Raw genomic sequence first — 25,000 nt, 5'->3', positions numbered from 1 at the left:
TGTACTGTAGCTGGCTGGATTACGACAACTGGGGGAAGCAGAAGGTAGCAGGAAGGGTGGGGGAGGGCTGGGCAATAACGAGGGCTTCATTCTCAAGGTTTTGGGTGATGGGAAGGCTAATTCCTGCAAGAACAACTTAGAACCTAATTTTCAACTGAAGTCCCCAAGCTAGTTAAATAGGAAGATTTTAATAACAGTCAGTCCCTCCAGTCCCCTTGTCTAGAACAATTAAATTACATCCCTCAGACAGTACAAGACTTGTCAGTGGACTGTGGGGAGGCAGAGGAGTTGACACCGGGGCTAGTGGCATTTGTTTTGGGGAAGACAGTGGGCTTGGGCCGTGTGGCTGGCGGCTTGACTGGGGCCGCCATCTTGACAGACTTGACAGGCCGGAAGGCGCAGGCCATGTCCCCAGCAGTGCTGGCGCTACGCTGGAAGGTGGGCTCGGGGTCCTTGAGGAGCTGAGTGTGCAGGGGGCTGGAGGGCTCCGATGTGGGGGCCACCACGGGGGAGGTCTTGAGGGGCTCCAAGGTGTCCAGAACCACATCCGGGGTGTGCTTGACGCTGCTCTGCCGTTCTAGCTCCCGCAGCTCGTTCAGGGCAGAGTTCATGGTCGCCTCAATATCCTGCGGACAGGAGAAAGGAGAGAGTGAGGCTCACGGAGGGAGAAGCCCCCAGGGTCCTATTTCAACAACCTGGGCCAAATCATGGAGAAACCAACTGTAAGGAGATGTCCAGATGATTTTATTTGGTCAAAATCTTTGAACATATGGATGTTCAGATTGGGAGGGAAGTGGGGCAAAAGGACTTTCATTCTCATGAGGGGTTTTTTTTCCCCCTTTAGACAGAGTGGTTGAGACGCTTTTTAAATAGAGCCCTCAGGTTTTAGACACATGCACGGATGTATCTACGGATGAGATGACATGTAATCCAGCAGGGACAGGAAAGGTGGATGAACTAAGAGTGGCCAGGAGTTTGGTCATGAGTACATGGGATTCATATTCTACTTTTGTTTGAAACTGTACATAAGAAACAATTTTTTTAAAAAGTGGTACAGATGAAGTATGATCTTTGTTATCTTGGACTTTAAAGGCCAAAGGTTAAGAGGGTTAGTCCTTCCTCCTCAAGGACTGGGGGAAGGCTCAAGAGGCCCTGAGGATCCATCAGGACACCCTCCCACCCCTGCCCCCGCTCCACCCCATCCAGAGTGCTCATCTTGATGAAGCCATTTCCTTCCACCCATCACCGTGAGAGGGGACCAAGGAGTGACCAGGAGGGGGAGCCAGAGCCCACATAGGTGAATCTCCATTGAGTTTCACAGTGGAATACTCCAGATCTTAGGAAACAGCAGTCCTAGCTCAGGGGCTCAAGGCAGAACCAAAGACCCTTTGTATGCAGCCAGCTGCCTTCCAGGGAGACCTCCCAGATCCCTCCCCACCTCTCCACACACTGTGTCTAGCACCCCCAAACCACCGCAGGGCTCCTCCCTTGGGATTAAACTCCCATGGAAAGACTGCGTGTTTCAAGCAAAGGCCCCTGGTTAAGGCTTCTTTGCCCTACAGGGTAATCCATGCTTTCTGCTGATAGTGGTTCAATTTCACTCATCCCTCTGGTGTTCTCAAACCTTAAAATTGTGCAGAAAGAACTCCATTTCCCTCCTCAGTCCCGCTCTGCAGCTAGAGTCTGTCCCAGTTATGTAGCTATTCCGACGCTCCTAACACCTGGCCAAAGAGGGAGCTGGGAGGATTCCCGTGGTGCAAGGCAGATTGCAGCCAAGAGCTTAAGGAGAGGCACAGAAACAGAAGGCTAGCAAAGCAAGACATCTCAGGCCCGTAGCTTAATACTGTGCTTGCCAGGTACACCATCCCTAAGCAGAGCACCGCGATTAAGCCAACAGAGGCCACACCCAGCCTCTACCCTGGAAGTTGGGGTGAGGAGAATCTCAACTCGGTTGAGACATAAAAGGGCAACGATGAGCCTTTAGTTCCTACCTGGTCTAATGAAAATTATAGAGTTGGGAGAGACGTCTGAGTGAACTGCTTGGAGTGGCCCCGAGAGTCGTATTTTTAGAGGTGGGGTTGGATCTCTAATATTTCATGGAAAACAGAGACTCGTCAGTGTGATGCATACATGGAAGGAAGACCCTGCAGCAAGGGAGCTCATCTCCACTGCCTCTGGAGGCTTGGGCTGGAAACCTTTCTGGTACCGCAGTGCCCAGGGGCAGAGTAATTTGGGGCCTTCACAACCAGGAGCAGATTGTTGACTGATCATTGATCTATCACTAGGGACCAGAGATTAGCCTCAGGGATGATGGGGATGGCACATTGATACGAAAATGTGGCCAGAACTACCTCTGAGCCTCACCACTCGACTGAAATCTACCAGGGTCTCAAGACTCAAAATTGGGCTGAATGGATTCTATCAGAAACACTCAATCTGTAACTACTGGCTTTAAAAATTACAACGGGCTTGCAAATAGCCCATATATGAGTAAGAAGCCTGCCTTCTTTTATTCTGTCTTCAAGTTCTTTTTGGGGAGAGAGGGATCGACAAATTTCTTGGAAAGCCATCTTATCGGGTCTAGATGTCTAACAGTCCCTGAACTCAGCGTATAATGTACAAAGCACCGTTCTCTTTCAAGTGACGTCATAATGAGCACGGGCTGCGCTAAGCAGCAGTGACAAGTGTAGACTTGTGGTAGCTATTTGTCCAAGAGCCCCCAGTTACCTGTGCAATGACCTCAGGGTCCATGGGCCGGTGGTTATTGAAGCTTTTTGACCTGCCTGCTGTCACCGTCTTCCGGATCTGTGGACTGTCCAGCCGATTCTTCAGGGATGAGTGGCGGCTGATGGAGTTGAGACTCCCATGCCCACTGATGGAACACTTATCTGGCCCTTCCTTGGGGAGACTCTGGCTCAGGATGGGCTGGGAAGATGGGCGGCAGCTTGCCCCCACCCCTGGGGAGGCGGAATCAGTCAGGGAACTGCTCAGCCCATGGCCGTCGCTCCGAAATGTTTTCCGGATGCTCCCAGATTCTGGCCGCTTCCTTTGCCTTCAATGACAAACAGAAAGGGCGGTGTGATCAGGGTGCCCTGGCTCCGAGGAAGCTAGGATGAGTGAGAGAGGGGCAGACGTTGGTACCCAGGGACTTCTGGAAGGAGAGGACACAGAGCATGTCCTCTCCTGTGTCACTTTCCCTTGCTTTCTCCATGTCTTTGTCTCCCTGCCACCCCCGACCTGGGCAAAGGAGAAATAGATACTTACTTGGTGGTCGTGGGCTTTGAGTTCTCAAGATGTAAGGTGCTGTCAGGAAAAATGTCTGATTAAGCAAAAGTTTCTAATGGGAGACAGATTCATGAAAAGGTACCCTCCGTTACCTGCTCTGAACAGAAAGCAGGCCCCAGACCCCAGGCAGGAGAAAAAGTCTCACCATCACCAAGGAGGTAGGGAATTGCTGGTAAGAGGAGAGATGACTTTTCCAAATTTTAGCATGTTTCTTAGTCCACTGACAAGACTAATTATTTTGGGCTTTGGCAAGAGGCTGTTGTTGCTTATTCTGCAGACAAGGAACAGAATATTTTTCAAGAGGCTGCAATGCTGCAGAGTTCGGGTCACGTTTGTGCATTTTCTAGGGTGGAAATACATCTACGTGACCCTAAGTCACCCAGCACTGGGCTGAACCCTGGCTCTGAGTTGATCTGTTTCAGACCACTAAAGCTCTCAGATGAAATGGTCTGGCAGAATCTTATTCATATGGGTGTTGCCCACTGCTGAATAATTTTCATTATCTCTTGGAATCAGATACTACAGGACCTAATCTAAGAGGCAATGACACTTCTGGTTTGGGATGGCAGCTGGGCAGCTCTGAACTTGAATCTACTGAGGGCCATTGAGGCTGAGGTGGGAGTTGAGGACGGAAGAAGGGAAGGGGTAGGACCTGAAGATAAGGAGCTGGTCCTTGGGGCAGGGCCACTGCGGAGGTCTTCCTCATCGTACATGCTCGGGGCCCGGTTCGGGATTTGGCACACAGTAGCCACTCCGTGAGGCTGCCTGCTCAGCAGCTTTAGCCTTGGGAGTCAGCCACTCTCCAGTGAATAAAGGATGTTCGCAGAGTCTTATAAGGTCCAGTTGAAATGACTTTTCCTCCTCTGCAAATTCTTCCCTGACCTCCCTCCCCCACGGACAGGCAGACTTGATCACTCCCCCTTCTGTTCCTTCAGTGCATCTATGGAACCACTTTTTAGTGACTTGTCTCTGTGGTATTCACCTTGCCCAACTGTGAGCTCCGAGGCCAGGGATCATCTTTTTTTTTTTTTTTTTTTTTTTTTTGGCGGTACGAGGGCCTCTCACTGCTGTGGCCTCTCCCGTCGCGGAGCACAGGCTCCAGACGCGCAGGCTCAGCGGCCATGGCTCACGGGCCCAGCCGCTCCGCGGCATGTGGGATCTTCCCGGACCGGGGCACGAACCCGTGTCCCCCGCATCGGCAGGCGGACCCTCAACCACTGCGCCACCAGGGAAGCCTAGGGATCATCTTATTCGTCCCTGAATAAGCGGCAGGCGTACCTGGCACAACAGGAGGCGCTCAGTAAATGTGTGGAATTGAACTGAGAGGCCGCACCCTAATAACTCCTTGCTAATTTCCTTTTTCCTTCTTGTGAGGAGGGCTAACTTCCAAGGCCCAAACTGCTAAGGAGGCAGATTTACGGAGTGGCTGGTGTGGGCCAGGCCCCAGGAATATAGAAGGAGGAAGACAGAGTTCCTGGTTTCAAGGAGCTCAACCTGGTGGGAGATCCAAGCACAGCTTGTGTCCTGAGACTGCCTCGGGAATACAGAATAAGGGCACCTAACTCAGCCCTGAGGAATTCAGGGGTGTCAGAAAGGCTTCCCTAAAAAGAAATCTTCGGACTGAGTCTCGATGGGAGAGGAGTCGACCAGGTGAGGAGACAGCAGATGTGAAGGTCCAGGGGTGAGAGAGAACCCAGGGTACTCAGGAGAGAGAAGGAGCTCAGGAGGAGAGCTGTGTGGGGCAGGAGGTGTGGCTCGAAGGCCGATCAGTCCTAAGGGCAAGACATCCCGGGGGGCAGCTGCTCACCCACGGACCAGCTGGCGTCTTGGCAGACCACGTCCTCCAAGAGCCCATCCTGATACCACCAACCAAGGAGTTCACGGGAACCGCCTTGACTTTCTACCAGATGTTCATCTTTTGAGTATTCAAGGTATTACTCTCTACAATTCCTTTCTACAAATGGCAACAAATATATGATGGCTTAAAAATCTGTACCCGACTAATTAGCTAACTCTCTCTCCACCAACTTCGCCTTGGTTTCTGGGTTAATTACAGGCTTACAACCTTATGATTATAGGCTTATAATTAACGTAGACTTGTAAATAATGAAGAAAATGTCATTAGCCCACAGTTAACTTTTTACTAGCTGGCCCCCCCAACAGGGCACTATGCTGGAGGGAGATAAATTAAATCCTCGATCTTTCTTACCGGTCTGACTGAAATTGTAACTACACTGACCAAGTGCGCTGAATCAGCTACTTTACTAAGTAGAGGGTGAAAGAGATGGAAAAGAACCATGTGCCCCAAACACTCCCCCTGCTACCGTCTGGTTGGAAAAAAGCCAAGAGATCTGGGCGACCTGGTGCAGTTTAAAAACAACAAGCATCTTTTATTCTCCTTCCAGTTTCAGTGTCCAGAGGCTACGGTTAACAGGTTTTCAATGTGCAAATCATTTCGTTCCTCCAAAGCCAGAGGGGAATAAAAACTGTACATCATCTCCAATCCATATTCATCGGGAGCGCCCTGGGGCTTGTCATCCTGCTGGCACTGGGCCAAGGTTCAGGGTCTGGCGGAAAGAGGTCTGTAGGCTTTGGGGCTTGGTGTCTGGCCCCTTGAGATGAGATTAGTTCTCCAATAACCTGAATGTCTCTAGGGGAGGCAGCAACACACAGGCGTGGAATCCCTCTAGACGGCCAGATCGGGTGTGGGTGGAGTTAAAACCCCAGGATGTTGCTAACAGCCACTGTGAAAGCTGGGGGGCACAGTTACGAGCCTGCTGGACAGAAATGGGAATCTGCAGAGGGACTAACAGGGAAGGATAATACACAGGGCCAAAGCAATAGGGAAAAAAAATGGCAAATTATTTCTACTGGTGTGAAAGGGCAAGAGAAGAGGGAGCTGGGGGGTTAGACAGTGAAGAAAGAGCTCAGGACAAAGCTTTCCTTGTGGGGGTTGGTGGGGGTAGTGGTTGCCTTTCCTCCAGGGGAGCGAATGCAGGATGAGGAAGAAACAGACACGTGATATCTAAATAAACCATCTGGGGTGACGTGAACCTGGTAGAAGATGCACGAGACTTTGGATCTTTGGACAGACAAGGGCCAAGGAAGACATCAAAGATTATTATTTGAGTCAGAATTGGAAAAGAGAAGGCACCTCTGAGAAACAGTACAAAACCAAGTTGCGTGAAGTGACTACAGCTTTGGCCAAAGTTTCAGCAGTCAGATGGCCAGGAAGGTCTGAGCAGACAGACGCTGCGGGTACAGAGGGGCACACCCGTCCTTAGCGTGACGGCCGCCAGCCGGAGACCTGGGCCTGCTGACGAGGCCTGTAGATATTTCCTTGGCCCTGTCCACCTTGGAGCAGCCACGAGCACATGCAAGCTGTCGGGCCGGGAAGTGGGGGGATGCAGCACAGGGATGGAGAGGGCGGTTAGGCCAGAGGGTGAGGCGGGGTGTCGCAAGTCATTCAGGGGAGCAGAAAATGAAAAGCAGAGCTTACTTGTTGATGTTTGCAAGATAAATATCGGCTACATGACCCCCACTGGGACAGCTGGCCCCCGCTCTGGCTGTCACCTTTTCTTCAGGTGGCTCAGAAATGACCTCAATCTCAGACTTGGGGCTGGACCTCTCCACGACACCGTCCTCGCTGGGGGAGAAGGGGCAGGCAGGCAGGGAGGAGGGGAAAACAACAACAACACAAAAAGCAGTGTTAAATCGGCAAGATGGCCCCCCCGACACACACGCGACCCCACAATGGCTCTGAGGCAGCAGCGACGCCTGGCTGGGATCTGGGAGCGGAGGCAAGGAAAGCTACGGGCCTTTGGAGGGTCATTTAAATAAAAATAAATAATCCTGCTGAGTTCTGCGGGGTCCTCAGATCCTCCGAAAGCTGGGCTAGGGGACTCCTGGATTCGAGGTGTCTGCCTTCTACCCCTCGCTGCTTTCCCGGGGCAGCTGTGCCGGGGCCACCTCCTGCAGGAGGTCCAGGTGGCCGTTTATGTGCTCAGGTCCCGAGCACAGCTGGGCAAGGGCAGTCAGCTCTGCCGTGGCTCTGGAGATGCCGGCGTTGAGGCAGGACACCGCCACACTCTGTCGTAGCGCATCTAGCCCCGCTTAGAGCGTCCAAGCCGGTCCCAGGTCTCTCCACGGCTCTCCCGGCCCCTCTGGCTACTGATGACAAAGAAAGCCCCTTCTCCCCCACAATTCATCTTCTCTCGGTCCTGGAGTGAAGTCATAATGCTAAATTTGGGAGGGTCCTGTCCACGCACAGATGGCCACCAGGTATGCGATGTTATCAACAGAGGGAGGATTTCCCCGCAGAACGAGCCGGGGAGAGGCTGGGAGGGTGCAGACTCATTCAGGATATCAACCTTTAAAAAATAATATTAAGGGAAGGACTAAAAACACTGACAGCATCGTATCCAAGGGGAGGGAGTCGGGGTCAGAGGCAGGGCAAATGGGGCAGGGAGGCAGATTTGAGGGGCCACGGGGAAAAGCCTTCCTGATACAAAGACATTGCTTCAAAGAGCAGGAACCAGCCTACAGCCCGTGTGATGAAGTCTCTCTGGAACCAGTGCATGTTCCCTTTGTTCCCCGATATCCTTTCCCCTCCTCTCCCCTGTCTTTCTCCAAGTCAACCTCATCTGGGTTAAATGAACTGGGTTATTTCCACAAGGCTGCTTAAGCTAGATTTCTACCAGAAAATGAACTCAACATTTTCATTTGCAAGTGGAAAAGTGCCATCAGGTTGTTTAAAAAAAAAAGACAGAGAAATCAAAATGTTTTCCCAACCTGATCTTTCCAGAAAGGAAATATAAGTGGTCAAATAATAACCCCTCATTATCACTCATCAGGTATAAATGTGGATGAGCGCTGGCTGGCAAGTTTCTAAAATGACTGGGGGTGGGGGAGGGTGGTGGAGATGTGATGGGCGGGGGAGTAGAGAGTGGAGAGATGAAAAAACAATTCTCTACTCAGTCTCCGAGTCTGGGGGCCCTTCAAAGGAACCGTGACGCTTCAGGACTGGGTTGGCGCCCCCTAGAGGTTGGTCTCCCTCATCCTCCGGGGCTCCAGAAATAAAGTCTCACTCCCACAGTGCGGCCAGGGACCCCTAAAGGTGCAGGGGGCCTAACGTACGTGTCTTGGACCACGATGTACTGATGGGGGATGAGTCCGTCGACGCCGTTGTACCGGCCTTCCCACCAGTCGTCGGAAGCCCGCTGGTAGAGCAGCAGGGACGCCCCCTTCTTGAAGGACAGCTCTCGGGCTGTCCGGCCCACGTAGTCAAACTTGGCAATGGCCTCGATGGGCTCACACTCTGAGACGGGTGGAAAAGAAGGAAACACATGTTGTTGGGACTCACAGACTCAGGAAACTGGCTGGAAGAGCCCAGTTAGCTGAACTTACAGTGGTGGGAAGATAACCTAGTGTGAAAGTAAGTCACGGATGATCTATAAAGCAGGTATTCCCGTGCAGACTGTGCAAAGCCCTGAAAGCACTTGTATGCCCTTCCTTGCCTTTGCTCATGCTGTTCTCTCCACCTGGTATCCCTCTCTCTCTGTCACCTGCCTGATGAAACACATTGAATCACAACTCAAACATCACCTGCTTCCTCTAGTAACTTCCTTGGTGTTCCCATAGCTCCTTACGCCATACTGTACTTGTAAGCATCACTTCCTTTCTGACTATAAAATAACTCCATTAATTTAGAACACTTAACATATTGTATTTTGAATAATTTATTTACATTATCCACTCTCCCTACTAGAACATGAACTTTTAGTCTCTATAAAGAGAAAATAACTTGCCCAATCAACTTTCCAAGGAGCAAAATATGGAAATATATTTTGTGGTCAATACATGGAAAAATGCACATGTAAGTGATTTGAAAAATTAAAAGGGGTGTGCAAAGGCAATGTATTTTTACTTTTGTGTGAGCTTCCGTTTCCTCATCTATAAAATGAGGATAATAATAGTGCCTTTTTCAGGAAGTTGGTATGAGGAGTCAACAAATAACAATTTGTAAAAGTGCTGAGAACTGTGTGGGCCCACAGTAAGTGCTACATACGTGTCAGCCACTGTTATTATTGTCACCGTTGTCATTATCTGTTCTGGGCTGCAGGTAGAGGTCAGAGAGCAAAAAGAAGGCTCCCACAAATCAGGAACCCAGGGTTAAAATCAGATATTCTGAGTAGTGGAGAGAAAGGCTACTTACAAACAAGACTATGCCTAGACAGCCGGGGCAGGTGGGTCTGCTCCTGAATGGGCAGGGCTGGGGACTTCACTAGAGGGGGCCTGTCTAAATATCCCAATGTCAGTTCCATACAGCTGCGGGTTTGTCACTCGACCTCTCCGGCCTCAGTTTTCTTAACTATTAAATAGCAGCTCCAGCAATTTCACTAGGGATTAAGAGATAAGACATATAAAGCCTCTAGCAGTGCTGGGCACACGTAGGCTCTAATCAAATACGAATTTCCCTGGTTCACCAAATCCCTTCCCGTTGTGTGGTAAATTATCATATTGATCCATCTGACCTTAAGAGCCAAATCAGCAATCCTAATTTCTTTTTCTCCTTTAAAAGCTGGCCTAGGATTGCAGAATTCATAGCAAGGCAGGGAGCAGGGAACACTGCAGTCTGTGCCATTTTGTTCTTGTGCCCAGAAAATTCTGAGGCCCCTTGTCAGCTGCTGAGACTTCCAGAGCCCAAGCGATCCAGAAATGGAGGTGTAGAACTGTTAGCAGGAGGGGGAATGTGCTGGCTGGACAGACCCTAATAAATCATGGGCACCGCTGAGGCTCACGGACGACAGCTGCGCATTCCAGCTCTTGACGCACACACGCCAGGCTGCGCAGCGCATGTCTGTGCTTTGGAAAGGGTCAATTTTTCCAGTCGGCAGGCGTGAGAGCATGTGGTTTCTGCGTCCTGATTCCCATCCCCCTCTGGCTTGCTTCTGCCGGGTTCTTGGCACCCAGCTTCACTATTCCCTGGGCCCTCTGTTTTTCAAATGAGCTCTCCTTCCCTTTGGTCTCCAGCTACCTGGCAGGAGTCTGGGCCATGACAAGGGACTGACAGTATGCTGGTGAGACAGCCAGACGAGACAAAGAGCTGGGAGGTGGACGAGGGACAGTGAGGTGGGGTGAGAAGGGTGAAGGGCTAAGGTCTAGCTCTTCACCTCTGGTTTAATACAGAGACCACTCTATTTGAGAAGGTGGGCTGTCTCTCCAAGAAAGGGAGGGAATGAAGCTGGGAGGCAGGAGAGCTCCCTGCTCGTCTTGAGGGGACTACTGGGCAGGAAGGGTCATCAGGAGCACAGGATATATAATCTCTCCTTTCTGCTTCACCACCCCACAGTCCCACTGACCCCAAGTGGGGCCTCGTACCGTCATCACTTGTGTGGTGCTCTGCGGCCACATCCTGGGTTGAGTCTTCAGCCGAGGTAGTCTCTCCGTGAGGGCTGTCACTGCAACAGAACCAAGAGTAACTGGGACCTCAGCATTTGCTTACAAAATTCTTGTCTTCTCTTTCACACAGCTTCCTTGGACATGGGATCTATCCTAGGCTCTCTAAATCCTGATCACACACTCCAGACAGATGCTTATAATGAAATGTAAGGCTCTCGGGATTCTCTAGGCTAGCTCCTGCTACAAAAACTACTCGACACTACATGGGACGTAACAACATCTTGACACAAGGGGAATCCCATTTGAACTTATAAATCTTTTCGATAATACGGAACAACTTAGCTCCTCAAGGGCTATTTCTCTAGGTGAATTAGTTCCTGGAGGGAGCATGGTGGAGCGGAAACACTGGGCTTTAGCATCGGATACAACTGGATCCGAAAACCAGCTCTGACACTTGGTAGCTGTGTGACCCTGGGCAATTACTTAATCTCTTTCAGCCTCAGCTACTTAATCTATAAATCAAGGATAATGGTCTATATATCTCACAGAGTTGTGTTAGGATTCAATGAAATAAGAGGGAGTGATTAATAAGCAGTGTTTTCTTTCATTCTTTCTCATTTTGCTTGATGCCTCTGGCTGCTTTGTGGTTTAGTACTGGTGAGAAAGTAGGAGGTGAGTCATAGAAATGAGTGGGAAACACAAGCAGGGGAAGAAAGTCTGCTGTGGGCTGGACACTGCAAGAGGGCAGCGGATGAGAGCTGGGTCAAGTTCTTGACAGAATTCATGGAGCCTAAAATTACCCAGGGTGGAGAATCAAGAATGAGCAGGGAAGTTATTAGGAAAGTCATTTCTACTCCTGATCTCTTGGACTTCAGAGTGCATGGGGAGGGGCACCAGGAAGTTCTGACTTCCTGAAAAGTAGAGAAAAACCCTGTTCATTTCTAAAGTTTCTTCCTCTGGCGGTAGGTAGTTAACAAGTGAGACTTTCCAGGCAGTTCTATGGAAGCACCATCACCCCTCAACCCCACATCCTGGCTTCAGTTTCTACCTTTGAGCCTCTCCCTCCTCAGCGGACGGGTCCTTCACTCCTAGAAAGTTCCTCAAAGACCAGGGGACTAATTTAGAACTCACCCCGTGTGAAGCAAGGCAGTTCCAAGGAGGCTCTCCAGACCCCAGAGAACATTATGGGAGAACATCAACAGGGATTCCTCTTTATCAGAAAATGTGGGCACACTTTCTCACTGTTTTCTGGGCCTCAAAACCCGCTGAATGAGTTTGGTGACATTCTGGAAACCCCTGGGACCCCAGGGGTGTGCAGGGCAAAGGCTCACTTTTCCCCAGACCTCTGAGTTCATTTCTTTGGCCGTCCACTAAGGCGGCAGCTCCCAAATTTCACGGAGCCCTGGACTGCTTGTTAAAAAGAGACTGCCTCACCCACTCCCAGAGTTTCTGATTCACTAGGTCTGGGTGGAGTCGGGGCACTTGCATTCCTAATCAGCCCGTGTTAAGGCAGGTGCCGTTGGTCCAGGGACCCCACTTTGAAAACCACTGCTCTAAGGTAAAGACAAGCTGATGCTTTATAAGGTCCCTTCTAGCCCTGAAATGCTATGCTTCTCTCATTCCACACGCACACCCCAGCCTCCCTAACACCTGTGGTCTCAGAAGCAGCCCAGCATGCTACACCGCAGGCAGTCCTGGAAAACTGGGTTCCGGTTTCAGGGCTGGTCAGCGTGGTGCAGTGGGGCTGCGGGGAGGCCAAGCGGCCTGGTACTCCCTCTTCCTGACTGTTCTGGTCTCCTGGCCCATCTCCAGTATACTTGGGCTCTGATCCCCCTTTGCCACCCCTCCCTCCCCTCCTTCATCCATCTTAGCTCACTTCGCTGGCACTTCTCTCTCTTCCGATGGAGAGGCTGGGAGCCTTCTGAGTGGCTATGAACCCAGCAGTCAGATGGTCCCTCCTACCCAAGGTCATTTACTCTTGATCCTGGGGTGCTTCTGGCCTCCCACCCCGTCTGTGGTAGTAACAGGCCCTGACTAATCTTGTGGTTTTCCCAGAGGCTGCTAATAAATGGCAGATGCACAACCAATGGGGCCGGGGGGTGGTGGTGGTGTGCTGGGAAAAGACCTTGGACAGAACTGAGAGGAAGGTGCCCTCCCATCTGTGCCCGGTGAGCCCTACCAGGGCCCTGCTGCACCGGGCCGTGAGGTGGGGCTCTGTGTCCTGGAATGGGTCCAGAGCCTGCAGTGGTTCGATATGTGAGAAGGGAGGTGAAGCAGGAATCGGGAACACTATTCCACAGCTTTTCAACACTCATGCAAGGGAAACCAACTCTCCAAGTCACATGCACAAGGACAGCTCCCTGGAGCCCACCAGCCAGTAGGCTGAGACCTGAACAACATCCCTAGTCCCCACCAGTCATCCGTCAGTGACCAGAAGCTTTCTCTCCGAGCTGGTGAGCCTAGATTTCTCCAGCTCAGCCTCAGATGTCGGGATCTACAGGACAGCAGAGAAGACCGAACTCAGCGATGTCAGTGGTATTTTTATGTTCACAGACACATGAATAGCACTTTCCTCACTCCTTGGGCTGGAGGCTCCTTCTGTGGGGATCAGGGAGAAGCATGGACTGACTGGCCTCTCATTAAGTAAGCAACCTCCCCTGTCCTCCCCTACCTCAGTCCATAGCAATGGGGCTGGCTGAATTGCTTCCAGATGTTGAATTCAGATGGAATCCGATTTGGGCTGGCTTATGCTTTCAGCCCAGGCTGAAACACTGTTTAGGGGAAGAAGGGAAAGGGAGGAGGAGGAAGAGGTAAGGGATGTTAGGGAGTAAAAGAGAGAGGCAGTTGTCTTTGCGTTTACTGGGAAAATGACCCTGTAAGTGGCACGATGGGGGCAGTGTGGGGCAGTGGGTGGTACCCTGCACTGATAGTCAAGGGGTCAGGGCTGGGACCCCCACCACTGGGGTGGCCTCAGAGATTGTCCCTGGCTTCTCTAGATTGCAATGACTTAATCTGTAAAATGGAAATCTGTTATTTGTCTAACGGAAGGGTCTAGTAAAGATGTGCCCTAGGGATTCCTTTTATATCTCTGTTTCCAGTTGAAGTCAGGACGAACCTGCTTCAGTGGGGCACTGGGCCTAACCTGCCGAAAATGGACCTTACCCCGCTTTCTCGTCACAAATGCCTGAGATCATTATTAAATTATCATTGTATAAACTCACAGTCAGGAAATTACGCTTCATATCTGAAATCTTCCCAATAAGACAGAAATTCCCTGGGACGCAGGACTGTTCTTCTCACAATAGCCAGCTCCGAGCAGGAGCCTGAGAGACACTGCTGCCTGATGAACGGCAGTTCTGCGTATAACCTGATCAAATTTCCTTTCCTGGAGATCATTAATGTTCCTGTTATTGCTGTCATTATCTTTCAGAATGGTCTCTCATCACTCAGAACTCGTAAAAAAGGAGGCAGCCTGAAGTGGCACTTAGTAGTTTGGGTCGAGGTGAGGCCCTGCCTACAGCAACCCCCTATCCTGGCAGCTTGAAGTGCCTCGGAGTGGGAGGTGGGGAGGATCTGGGTGTTTCCCTCGGTCTCGCTTGGCCATCTGGCCCCCACGCCAGTGCGTGTTGGTGACATTTCACCTCCTCCAACCCTGAGCCCCCTACCAGTAATCCTCCGTGCTCCCTCCTCTGCTGTAGATGGGGCCCTCCAGCTCCCTAGGGTTTGGGAAGACGTTCTCGTGCTGGATGATGATGGTTTTGATCAGCTCATTCACGTGGGCTTGGCAGGACACCTGGTCATGGCCCTCAGGCACTGACATCAGCGAGGGCCCGAAGCAGATGGCGAGGTTGTAGGGGTCCATCATGTTCTCTTCACTGAACTGTGATAAACTGGAGGAGAAGGAAAAGGGGGCAAGCTGAAAAGCACTCGCATGAATGCCCAGAAAACACAATCACAGGAGGCACTGCCAGGAACAAGAACAGAAGTACCACAAACGGCCACCTGCTTTTCTGGGCGTCAGAGCCCTTCTAGAAAGCTGGTAGGGGGAGAAGAAAATGACCAGCAGGATAGTCATTCAGGAGCCGAGGGAAGGCAAAGTGGAGGTCCCTCCTTGCAGATCTCCCCCCTCTTCTTTCTCTAGCTCCCTGTTCAAATCCTACTTACCCCCCAATCCCCACCCCAACCCTAGACCATATCCACCAAATCCACCCTGCCTTGAGGACACACCACTCTGCAGGGCTGGATATGCTCCCACAGACCAACCCACTAAGCTGACAGAACAGACGGAGCCCCTCGGGCTGCCCTGGTAATGACACAGTCAGAAGACGCAGACATTCTGCGTTGTGTACCTTCTTGAATGGCAAAATAATCAAATTATTAGGGATATTCCATTCTAAGCTCTAGACTTATTTTAAAAAATAGCCAACCGATTAGCTTTTGTATTCCATCAAGCCCGTGAATTTCTTCCTGGAACAGCGAATGCAATTGTTTTCCATTTTCATAATATCCTCCTCCACTATTACATTCAGGATTTATTCAGGAAAAGGTCAGCATGTAGCTCAGTTCCTGCTCAGGCTTCCCCTGGACGCAGTCTGACTTCATTATCAGGTATTTTATTCCAGGAACTCCCCCTTTCCAGCCAGCAGCTGCTCCAGCCATACCTCCAACCCTGGCCAAGGACCCAAGCCCTTCAGTGGTGAGTGCCCACTGGTCTTTCTGTCCAGGCACTGAAGGCTGGGCTAGCTCTGGATGTACCCTGCCCCTAAGAGTCTGCAGACATGTGAGCTCTGCTACGGGGTTTGCCTCCCTCGTAGGCATCTGGATTCTGACAGATCTGGAGAGGATACCAAAGCCATGGTGCTGAGCCAGAGGCCTGGGACTCAGAGGTCTTCATCTGAGTAGCTGTTCTTCAGAACTGAGCAGAGTTTACTTCTAGTGTACCCAGCATCCAGACTCAAATTACCAAGCTGGTCTCTATCTCAATGATTCTCTCCTTCACTGAAGATTCAGATACGTCCCCGGTCCCCTTAGAGAATCACTGCAGAACATGTGAAGTGGGACAGTGACACACAACTGTCATGGCTGAGAACCACTGCTCTGTAGGACCCGGTCAGATACAGGGAGGCCTGAGATGGGGGAGTTGATGGATCTCAGTGGCTGGACTGCTTCATAGGAGGTTTTAAAGGTTTAATTTTATAATCCTTCTCTGGCTCCTGAGTTAAAAGAGAGCAGAGATTCAGAAAAGGCTGGTAGAAGTTTCCAAGTCTACTTCTTGGTCAAATAAAAACTGGAGAGAGACAGGAGAGATAATTAGCTTGGGAACCTTAGCAGGGACAACGGAGGCATGAGGTGCCACGGGGCTAAAATTGTAGCCCATCCCAGGCCTGCTGGTTCCTTGAGTCATGGAGGGACAAGGAGGAGGAAGCCCGTTTCTTTAGTGTGATCTGACAACGTTTTGGTAACATGGAAGAAAAGTAGTAGTTTCTGGGAAGCCTGGTGGTCAAAGGGAAATAAACTCTAGGCCTGAGGGTCCCAGTCTAAGCCCACTGAGAGAAGAGGAATCTTGCCCGGCCTTCTAAGGCAAGGACTGCTCAACTCCTAGGTGGCTACAATGACCAGGGCCAGAGAGGACCTGTGTTCGTGCACTGCGGTCCACTTCTCACGGGTCCAGGTCCATTTCTTATTCCCATTAAAATACAGACCAAGATCCTTCTTTCTCTTCCAATCTACTGGAACACCTAAGTTCTGGGGGTAAAGCCATGGTGCTTAACTACTTGAGGGACACAGGCTCCTTCAAGAATTTGACAAAAACTAAGGATTCTCTCCCCAGGGAAATTCATATATGAGCACATAACAAATGCACACAATTTTGTATATAATATAATGGTGCTAATAATCCTTGAAGACTCTGATGGCTGTACCTAGTATAAGACCTCAAACACTGGATTTTTATTTTTAAAGAAATATCTAAAATGGATAATACTGGTAACAGCTCCCTCTTTTAAAAAAAATGGGTTTTTGGTATCGACTTCTATATATGCCATCTCCTCTAAGAACTGTACTATATTTCTTTAGGTTCTGTCCATAACACAAGTGAACTTTCCTAATTGATTTGAACTCATCCTCTTTTGAGCACCTTAAAAAGGTCCAGTGTAGTGGGTTTTGGGGGGAATGAGAAAATCAGGATTGGTGTGGGAAGCCTGTTTATCATCATGCACTTTTCTGGACTTTTTACTTTTAAATGATGCACATTTGTTGGTTCTGAAGAACCTAGGAGCAGGACAGGAATAAAGATGCAGACGTAGAGAATGGACTGAGGACACAGGGAGTGGGAAGGGGAAGCTGGGACGAAGTGAGAGAGTGGCATGGACATATATACACTACCAAATGTAAAATAGCTAGCTAGTGGGAAGCAGCCGCATAGCACAGGGAGATCAGCTCGGTGCTTTGTGACCACCTAGAGGGGTGGGAGAGGGAGGGTGGGTGGGAGGGAGGGAGATGCAAGAGGGAAGAAATATGGGGATATATGTATATGTATAACTGATTCACTTTGTTATGAAGCAGAATGGATGTTTTTTAACATCCAATAAAGATGTTAAAAAAAAAATGATCCACATTTGTATCTCTGATTACATTTAAAAAGAAAAACAAAACATCCCAAGAATTTTAGAGTCAAGCAGACCTGGTTTTGAGTCCCAGCTCCATGGCTTACCATCGTTTGGTACTAGGTCCCTAGTTTCTTCATAAAATGGGGGCAATTATGTGCCCCCTTGATGGGCTGTTGTGAAGATTAAACAAGGTAATATGTGCAAAGCACTTAGCACTGTGCCTGGCACATAGGTGATGTTCAAGAAATATTTTCTGTCATTTTAATGTCCTGTTTGCTTCTTGACATAGGACCTTCGATTCCAGTCTGGGAATGGAAAGCAGGGCCGCTGACGTTTGGCAGTAATTGACTTACAGGTGTCCACCGTCTTCTTCTCCTGACAGGCATAATCTAACAAGCTGAGGGCTCTGCATCCCCAAATCAAAACCTTAAATCCTCAGGGAGAACACAAAGCTTTGAACACACTGTTTTAAACATATGACATTTCCATTAAAAACCTTCAACTTCATGGCCTCCAGGGGTTTGATGTGGCAACAAACAACAGACCATGGGTAAGATATTATGCATCAGGGTTGATTTCAGGTTTGAAAGGGATGAAGAGAAATTGTATTATTCACCATGGCCCCAGGCAAAACGTGGGGGTGAGAATCTGTAGATCCATGGTTTAACAGACTTTCCCAAAAGGCTCCTTAAGAGATAAGAAGTGGAAGGTAATTGTGGCTGACTCTTCCTGATGGCCCTTCAAAGGCACTCCCTCACTCCCCTTGCCTATAAAGCCACCTGTCCCCAACTTCCATGCTCCCACATCTATTAACTGACTTGCCTTCCTCCCTATGCAGTCAATCCTATCCCCTCTCACCTCCTCAAGAATAGCGCTCCAGCAATTACCTTGCTCTCTCCTCCATCATCAGTTCTTCTCTATGGGGTCACCCCCGCTAGCATGCCAATGTGCAGCAATACCACCCATCTTAAAAACAAAATTCTCTCTTAAGCCCATATCCACACTGAATTACTGTCCGATTCTATTCTCTTTATAATAAAATTCTTTGAGAGTTGTCTCTGATTCTCTGGTTCTTCTTCACCAGTTCTGTTATGGACTGAATTGTGTCTTCCCTGCCCCCCAATTCATATGTTAAAGCCCTAACCCCCAATATGACTGTATTTGGAGACAGGGCCTTTAAGGAGGTAATTAAGGTTAAATGAGGTCATAAGGGTGGGGCCCAAACCCTACAGGACTGGTGTCCTTATAAGAAGAGGAAAAGAGAGCAGAGCTCTGTCTCCCACTGTGTGCACAGAAGAAAGGCCATGGAAGGATGCAGTGAGGTGGATGTCTACAAGCCAAGGAGACAGGTCTCCCCAGAAACCAAGCCTGCTGGCATCTTGATCTTGCACTCCCAGACTTCAGAACTGTGAGAAAGCAAATTTCTGTTGTTTAAGCCACCCAGTCTATGGTATTTTGTTATGGCAGCCCTAGCAGATTCACACACTTGCTCTCTTCCCGTGCGGCCCCCCAACCCCTCTATCGTGGTAAAATACACACAACAGAAAGTTTACCATTTTAACCATTTTAAAGTATACAGTCCAGTAGCATTTAGCTGAATACGACCCCACTGTACGGATCTACCACATTTTGTTTATCCAGCATCAGCACCCCTTCTTGCTTGAACTGACACCATCAGGATTTTGCCCCTCCTCCTCCACCAAGACGACACCCATCAAGGTCACTAGTGACATCTATGCTGCTAAATCAGTTCTCAGTCCTTTTCTTAGCTGACCTGTCATCACATTATCCCAGTTATCACACCCTCCTTGAAACACATTATGTGGCTTCTGGGACACCGTTCCCTCTTGGTCCTCCTCCTACACCACTGCCCACTGTCACCTGCTCAGTGAGGTGTCTCTGACCACTGTATATTAAAGAGGAAACCCTCACACCCACCCCTTACACTCTCCAGTCCCCTAACATGCTTTATTTGTTTATTTTTGGCTGCTTTGGGTCTTCATTGCTGCCATGCCGGCTTTCTCTAGTTGTGGCGAGCAGGGGCTACTTTTCCTTGCGGTACGCAGGGTTCTCATTGCGGTGGCTTTTCTTGTTGCGGAGCACGGGCTCTAGGCATGTGGGCTTCGGTAGTTATGGCTCGTGGGCTCTAGAGCTCAGGCTCAGTAGTTGTGGCGCACGGGCTTAGTTGCTCCCTGGCATGTGGGATCTTCCCGGACCAGGTCTCGAACCCGTGTCCCCTGCATTGGCAGGCAGATTCTTAACCACTGCGCCACCAGGGAAGCACCCCCGTAACATGCTTTAATTTTCTCCACAGCCCTTATCCTCTGACATATGTTCTTTCTTTCTTTCTTTTTTTAAAATTAATTTCTTTCTTTTTGGCTGTGTTGGGTCTTCACTGCTGTGTGCAGGCTTTCTCTAGTTGAGGCGAACAGGGGCTACTCTTCGTTGTGGTGAGTGGGCTTCTCATTGCGGTGGCTTCTCTTCTTGCAGAGCACGGGCTCTAGGCGTGTGGGCTTCGGTAGTTGTGGCACGTGGGCTCAGTAGTTGTGGCTCGTGGGCTCTAGAGCACAGACTCAGTAGTTGTGGCTCATGGGCTTAGTTGCTCCGTGGCATGTGGCGTCTTCCCGGACCAGGTCTTGAACCCGTGTCCCCTGCATTGGCAGGTGGATTCTTAACCACTGTGCCACCAGGGAAGTCCCATGACCCGTGTTCTTATCAGTTTTGCCTGTCTTCCTCCAGTTCTGTGTGCTACATAGGCTCCATGAGGGCAGAGACCTTGACTGTTTGGTGCAATCTTAGATATCCAGCAACTAAAACAGGGCCTAGCACACAGTAAATGCTTAATAAATACATGTTAAATAAATAAGTGAATAAATACATGAGCATCTGTGAGTCTCTAGGACAATCCAGCCACAATTCTACTTGTCCATTTTCATACAGAAGCTAAAACACTCCTCGTGAAAGTCAGAAGAGCAGCGCAGACAGAATCTTTCCAAACTGGGAGGCACTTGAGATGGTGAAGTTTGGAGGAAGACTCAGCTTTTCTGGAGAGCGGCTGAGGTGCCTTAACAGTGAAAGAAGCACCACCAATTCCCTCTTTCAGATTATGGGGCAATATTTGAGGATGTAGAGTGATGCTTCTCGGACCTTCATGTGCCTATGACTCATCGGGGATTTTGTCAAAATACAGATTCTGACTCATAGGTCATTGGGGGTGGGGTGGGGAAGGAACTGCGATTCTGCATTTCTAACAATCTCCCTGATGGTGCTCATGCTGCTGGTCTATGGACCTCGCTTGATTAGCAAGAGACTAAAAGTCTACATTGTTTGACATCTGAAGAAATCAGGTTTCAAAAGGCAAGCAGCAGAGTCAGTAGTAGTGAGGGGGAGCTTCCTGCACTTTGTTTCAGGGTGCAAACCCACTGAGTAGTACAGATGCTGTGGCCGGCAGCCTCTAAAATGAACCCTATGGTCCCTGCCTACTGGTATACATGCCCTTGTGTAGTTCTCTCCCTTTGCGTGTGGGCTAGATTTAGTGACTCGCTTCTAGTGAATGGAGTACGGCAGAAGTGATGGGACATCACTTCTGAGATTAGGTTACAAAGGCTGGCTGCTCTCTTGGGCACTCTCTCACTCACTGGCTTGGAGCAAAGCCAGCTGCCATATCACGAGCAGCTCTATGGTGAGGCCCATGTGGTGCAGAACTGATGGAGGCCTCTGACCAACAGGCAGCCAGGAAAGGAGGCCCTCAGTCCAACAACCTGCAAGGGACTGAATCCTGCCAACACCACGTGGATCCTTTCCCAGTCGAGCCTTCAGAAGAAACTACAGCCCTGCCCCCAATACATTCACTGCAACCTCAAGAAACCTGGAGCCAGAGGCCCCAGCTAAGCTGCACCTAGATTCCTGATCCACAGAAACTGTGACATAACAATAAATGCTTATTGTTTGAAGTTGCTAAGTTTTAGGGTAATTTATTACACAGCAATTGATCATCAATGCAGATGCTAAGAAAGGATAACGTTAATAATTAACAAGGCCTGCTGGACAGGCACGTACCCAAGGTTCATACAGTGGATTGAACACTAGCTATATAGATATATGTGGAACCAGGTCAAGTCCACACAGCACTGGTGCACTGTGTAAAGCGTTCCATACATATATCTCAGTTCCTTGAGATGGAGGATGTGTACAACCCCAAAAAAGACAATAGCCAGGAATAAAGTACACACTGTCAGGACATGTAACAGCAAAGGAGAGGGGGCCTAAAAGTCTGGGCCCAGGGAGAGTCTCCATGAGGAGCTACCTGCCAACTCTGGTTACACCTGTTGATAAGTGCATACTTATCACCTGTCACCTTCCTGTGCAGTCTTCTCTATCACCTGTGTCCTGCACTCCATTTATTATTTTAGGAAACACTGTGGTTATTAATGCTGCATCTTTTCAATGAAAGACTTTGATGAGCAAGTTAATCTTTTTTTAACCAGAAAAAGAAGTGAAACAAAACAAAAGTCATCATTTGAATGGGTGCAATTTTCCATGTTTCCTTTGACAGTGGCCACCCTCTCCAGCTCTTATGATGCTTCCTCTACCGTTTCTCCCCACCCACAAACTCCCTCACTCCTCCACTGAGCAGGCGGAAAATATGGGCAGGATGAGGCCATTGTGCTTACACACACAGTCACCCCAGGACCTGCCTGCTCCCCTGCCTGTTTACCCATGACCGACATGCTAGGCTCTTTGAGGGCAGGTATTGGTCAATGAGGGGAGACAAGGCCTGGTGGCCCTGAGGCGACCGACTGGCTTAAGAGTCATTACCAGAGTTTCTGCCTGCCTAAAACGGGCAGCAAGTGAAACCCTGTGTGAGTCATGAGGGGTTCTCAACTAAAGGCAGTTGTGGTGCTGAGTCAGGGCTTGGCTAATGAATGGTGCAGACACAGCTACGTGGAAGCAGCAGGCTGCTGGGCCAGGACCCTCTGTCGCTCTGCAGGGCCAGCAACAGGGCTAGAGGACAGTGTGGTTGCCCCTGAAAGGTCTCAGGCGGGGGCTGCTAACCCAGATGCCTCAAGGTCAGGCTGACCCTGGTCTGTAAGCAGGCTGAGCCTCCTGAGATGGCCTCTGAACTTGTATTTCTTTGAAGTAGGGACCAACCCACTAGGAAGAGTCTTCATTTTCACAAAGCAATATGAGCTAAAACACCCTAGCCCTTTGGTCTACTTTTTGTTTTCCCTTTTTTAAAAAAATAGAGGGCTTCCCTGGTGGCGCAGTGGTTGAGAATCCGCCTGCCAATGCAGGGGACACGGGTTCGAGCCCTGGTCCGGGAAGATGCCACATGCCGCGGAGCAACTGGGCTCGTGCGCCACAACTACTGAGCCAGCGCGTCCGGAGCCTCTGCTCCGCAACAAGAGAGGCCGCGACAGTGAGAGGCCCGCGTGCGCGTCTGGAGCCTCTGCTCCGCAACAAGAGAGGCCGCGACAGTGAGAGGCCCGCGCGCCGCGAGGAAGAGTGGCCCCCGCTCGCCGCAACTGGAGAAAGCCCTCGCGCAGAAACGGAGACCCAACACAGCCAAAAATAAATAAATTAAAAAAAAAAGTAGAATTCATGGATCTAAAGAAATGTTTCCCCACTCTATGAAAAGCCATAAAGCTAGAGAGATGATAACGGCAACTGAATTCAGCCTCAGCATCGGGGACTTTCGGGGAGAGCTGGGGACTGTGGTGAACTGGGGGTGCCTGACCGCCTCATCTAGGCAGCAGCTCGTACTTCACAGGGAACGGCGGCCGCGTGGGCGTGCAGATCCAGTGCTGCTAGACCTAGTGATATTTTTCAAGAGAAGCTAGAAATCTAGATTTTTTTTTAAAAAGTAAAATCTCCCAATATTTAAATGGTTCAATGTTTTCCAGACAGAGTGGACTTAAAGGGAACACATCTATGGGCCTTATCTGGCCCTCGGGTTGCCCACTGATAAACTTTGGCCTAGGCTGTTGAGGGCGATGCTGCAGTGAAAGCAACGTGGAAAGACAGAGGTGCCTAAGGGGAGAAGTACGTCCTTGCTCGTTGTCTTTGCTGCCCTCCATGCCTGCCCTGGGCGAGGACACACTGCTCAGACAGGGAGAAATACTCTGGCTAAGCCCAAGGCCCCTCTGATCCTCAGACCTCTCTTCTAGCTACACTCACTCCCTGGCTGACCAGCTAAATACCATCAGTACACAACGACCCCACACTGTTATCTCTGCTCCGGGTTTCTTCCCTGAGCATCCGATTCCTACGTTCAGCTGCCTACTTAGACTCTCCACCTGGAGGGCTAACGGGTACCTCAAGTTAACATGTCCACATCAGCACCTTGCCCTGATTGCTTCTTCCACATCTTGTCTTCCCCAGCTCCACAAATGGCATCACGGCTTCCCTGCTGCTCATGTCAAAAATGTAGAATTTTTCTCTTTCCTCACATTCTATATACTACCCATCAGCAGGTCCTATCAAAGCTGTATTCCAAATAGATCCTACACCTGACCCCTCCCATCACCCTCCACCATTCCGTCTCTGGTCTAAGCCACCACCACTCCCGACCGAGACTGCACAATAACCTCTGGTGAGGTCTCTCCCGCTTCTCTCCATATTACTCTCTGGTAACTTCTCCATGAAGCAGATTTTAAAAATATATTAAAAAATCAGATCACAACACTCTTCTGCTTAAAACTTTCCAATGGCTTCTTCAAATCTAAACTCACTGTTGCCATGACTTTGGGGCTTGATGACCTTGACCATCCCCGTGGCTCTTTCTTTCACTTCATTTAGGCTGCTGCTCACACACCGTCTCCCCAGAGAGGCCTTTGCTGAAGGCCCCTCTGCAGTGTCTCTCCCTCTTTCACCTCTGCCCCTGATCCCTTAACTTACACTTCCTTATTCTTCTAAGCACTTATTACTACCTCATGTTTCTGTAATTGTCTGTGTCCTCTGCTGGAACATGAGCCAAACGGTATCCAGGCTTTTGTCTCTTATTTCACAATGTATTCTTACATCTTACAACCGTGCCCAGCACACAGCAGGTGTTCAATAAGTATCTGTTGGGCTGGAGGAATCAACATAGGTCCCTACGTAAACTTCCAGTGACTGAAGCTAAGGCCCAATCAGTTGCTCCCTGGGAAGTCTACTCACTGGTTGAGGAAGGCAAAGAGGTATCTCATGACAATCAGAGTGGTTTTGGGCAGGACCAGGAGGACCTTCCGGATGTGCAGAGCTCTCTCCTGCAGGTTGTCCATTGCTGAAAGAAAAAAGCCATGCGTTACCCTCCACTGTAACTGAGACCCCAGGAAATAGTGGTCAGAAGGCCCTGACCAGCAGTGGTTGCGATATGGAGAGCGGCCGGTCAAGTCCACACAGCACTGGGCCAGTGTAAGGAGCGCCATCTCTGTGGCTCCTTGGGGTGGGGCTGTTGTGATGGGCCATGCAGGCTCCAGAACCTTCTCCGGGTCAGGACTTAAGATGTATGCTCCCTGGGCACAGAAGGGGTTGGAGATGCTCCCCAGAGCATCTACCACCCCCTTATTACAATACCACAGGCAAGGAGCTGACCAGAAACTGCTATGACTGCTTGACACCCAGCCTTGGAGGGCCTACATGTGGGGAGAGGGAGGGGCTGCACAGGTCCTGTCCTGCCCGCTCCACACTGCATCACCTCATCCCCCGGACAAGTCTGGCTTATC

At 49.9% G+C, this 25,000-nt stretch overlaps 1 protein-coding gene across 1 annotated transcript; it reads right to left on the bottom strand.

The window, feature by feature from the left end:
• Positions 1 to 6: 6 nt before the first annotated feature.
• On the bottom strand, positions 7 to 24,663 carry LOC114485540 (SLIT-ROBO Rho GTPase-activating protein 2). The gene is made up of 7 exons (XM_028487147.2): positions 24,453 to 24,663; positions 14,352 to 14,576; positions 10,666 to 10,745; positions 8,422 to 8,602; positions 6,785 to 6,931; positions 2,728 to 3,052; positions 7 to 626 (listed from the first exon to the last, which is right to left on the bottom strand). The coding sequence occupies exons 1-7, from the start codon at positions 24,554 to 24,556 to the stop codon at positions 243 to 245; spliced, it is 1,446 nt and encodes a 481-aa protein (XP_028342948.1). The 5' UTR covers positions 24,557 to 24,663; the 3' UTR covers positions 7 to 242.
• Between the last annotated feature and the right edge of the window lie 337 nt (positions 24,664 to 25,000).

The sequence above is a fragment of the Physeter macrocephalus genome, unplaced genomic scaffold, assembly GCF_002837175.3.
Source record: "Physeter macrocephalus isolate SW-GA unplaced genomic scaffold, ASM283717v5 random_1247, whole genome shotgun sequence".
Taxonomy (NCBI): Eukaryota; Metazoa; Chordata; class Mammalia; order Artiodactyla; family Physeteridae; genus Physeter; species Physeter macrocephalus.
The sequence above is the reverse complement of the archived record's forward strand: the minus strand, read 5'-3'. Positions and strand labels throughout refer to the sequence as shown.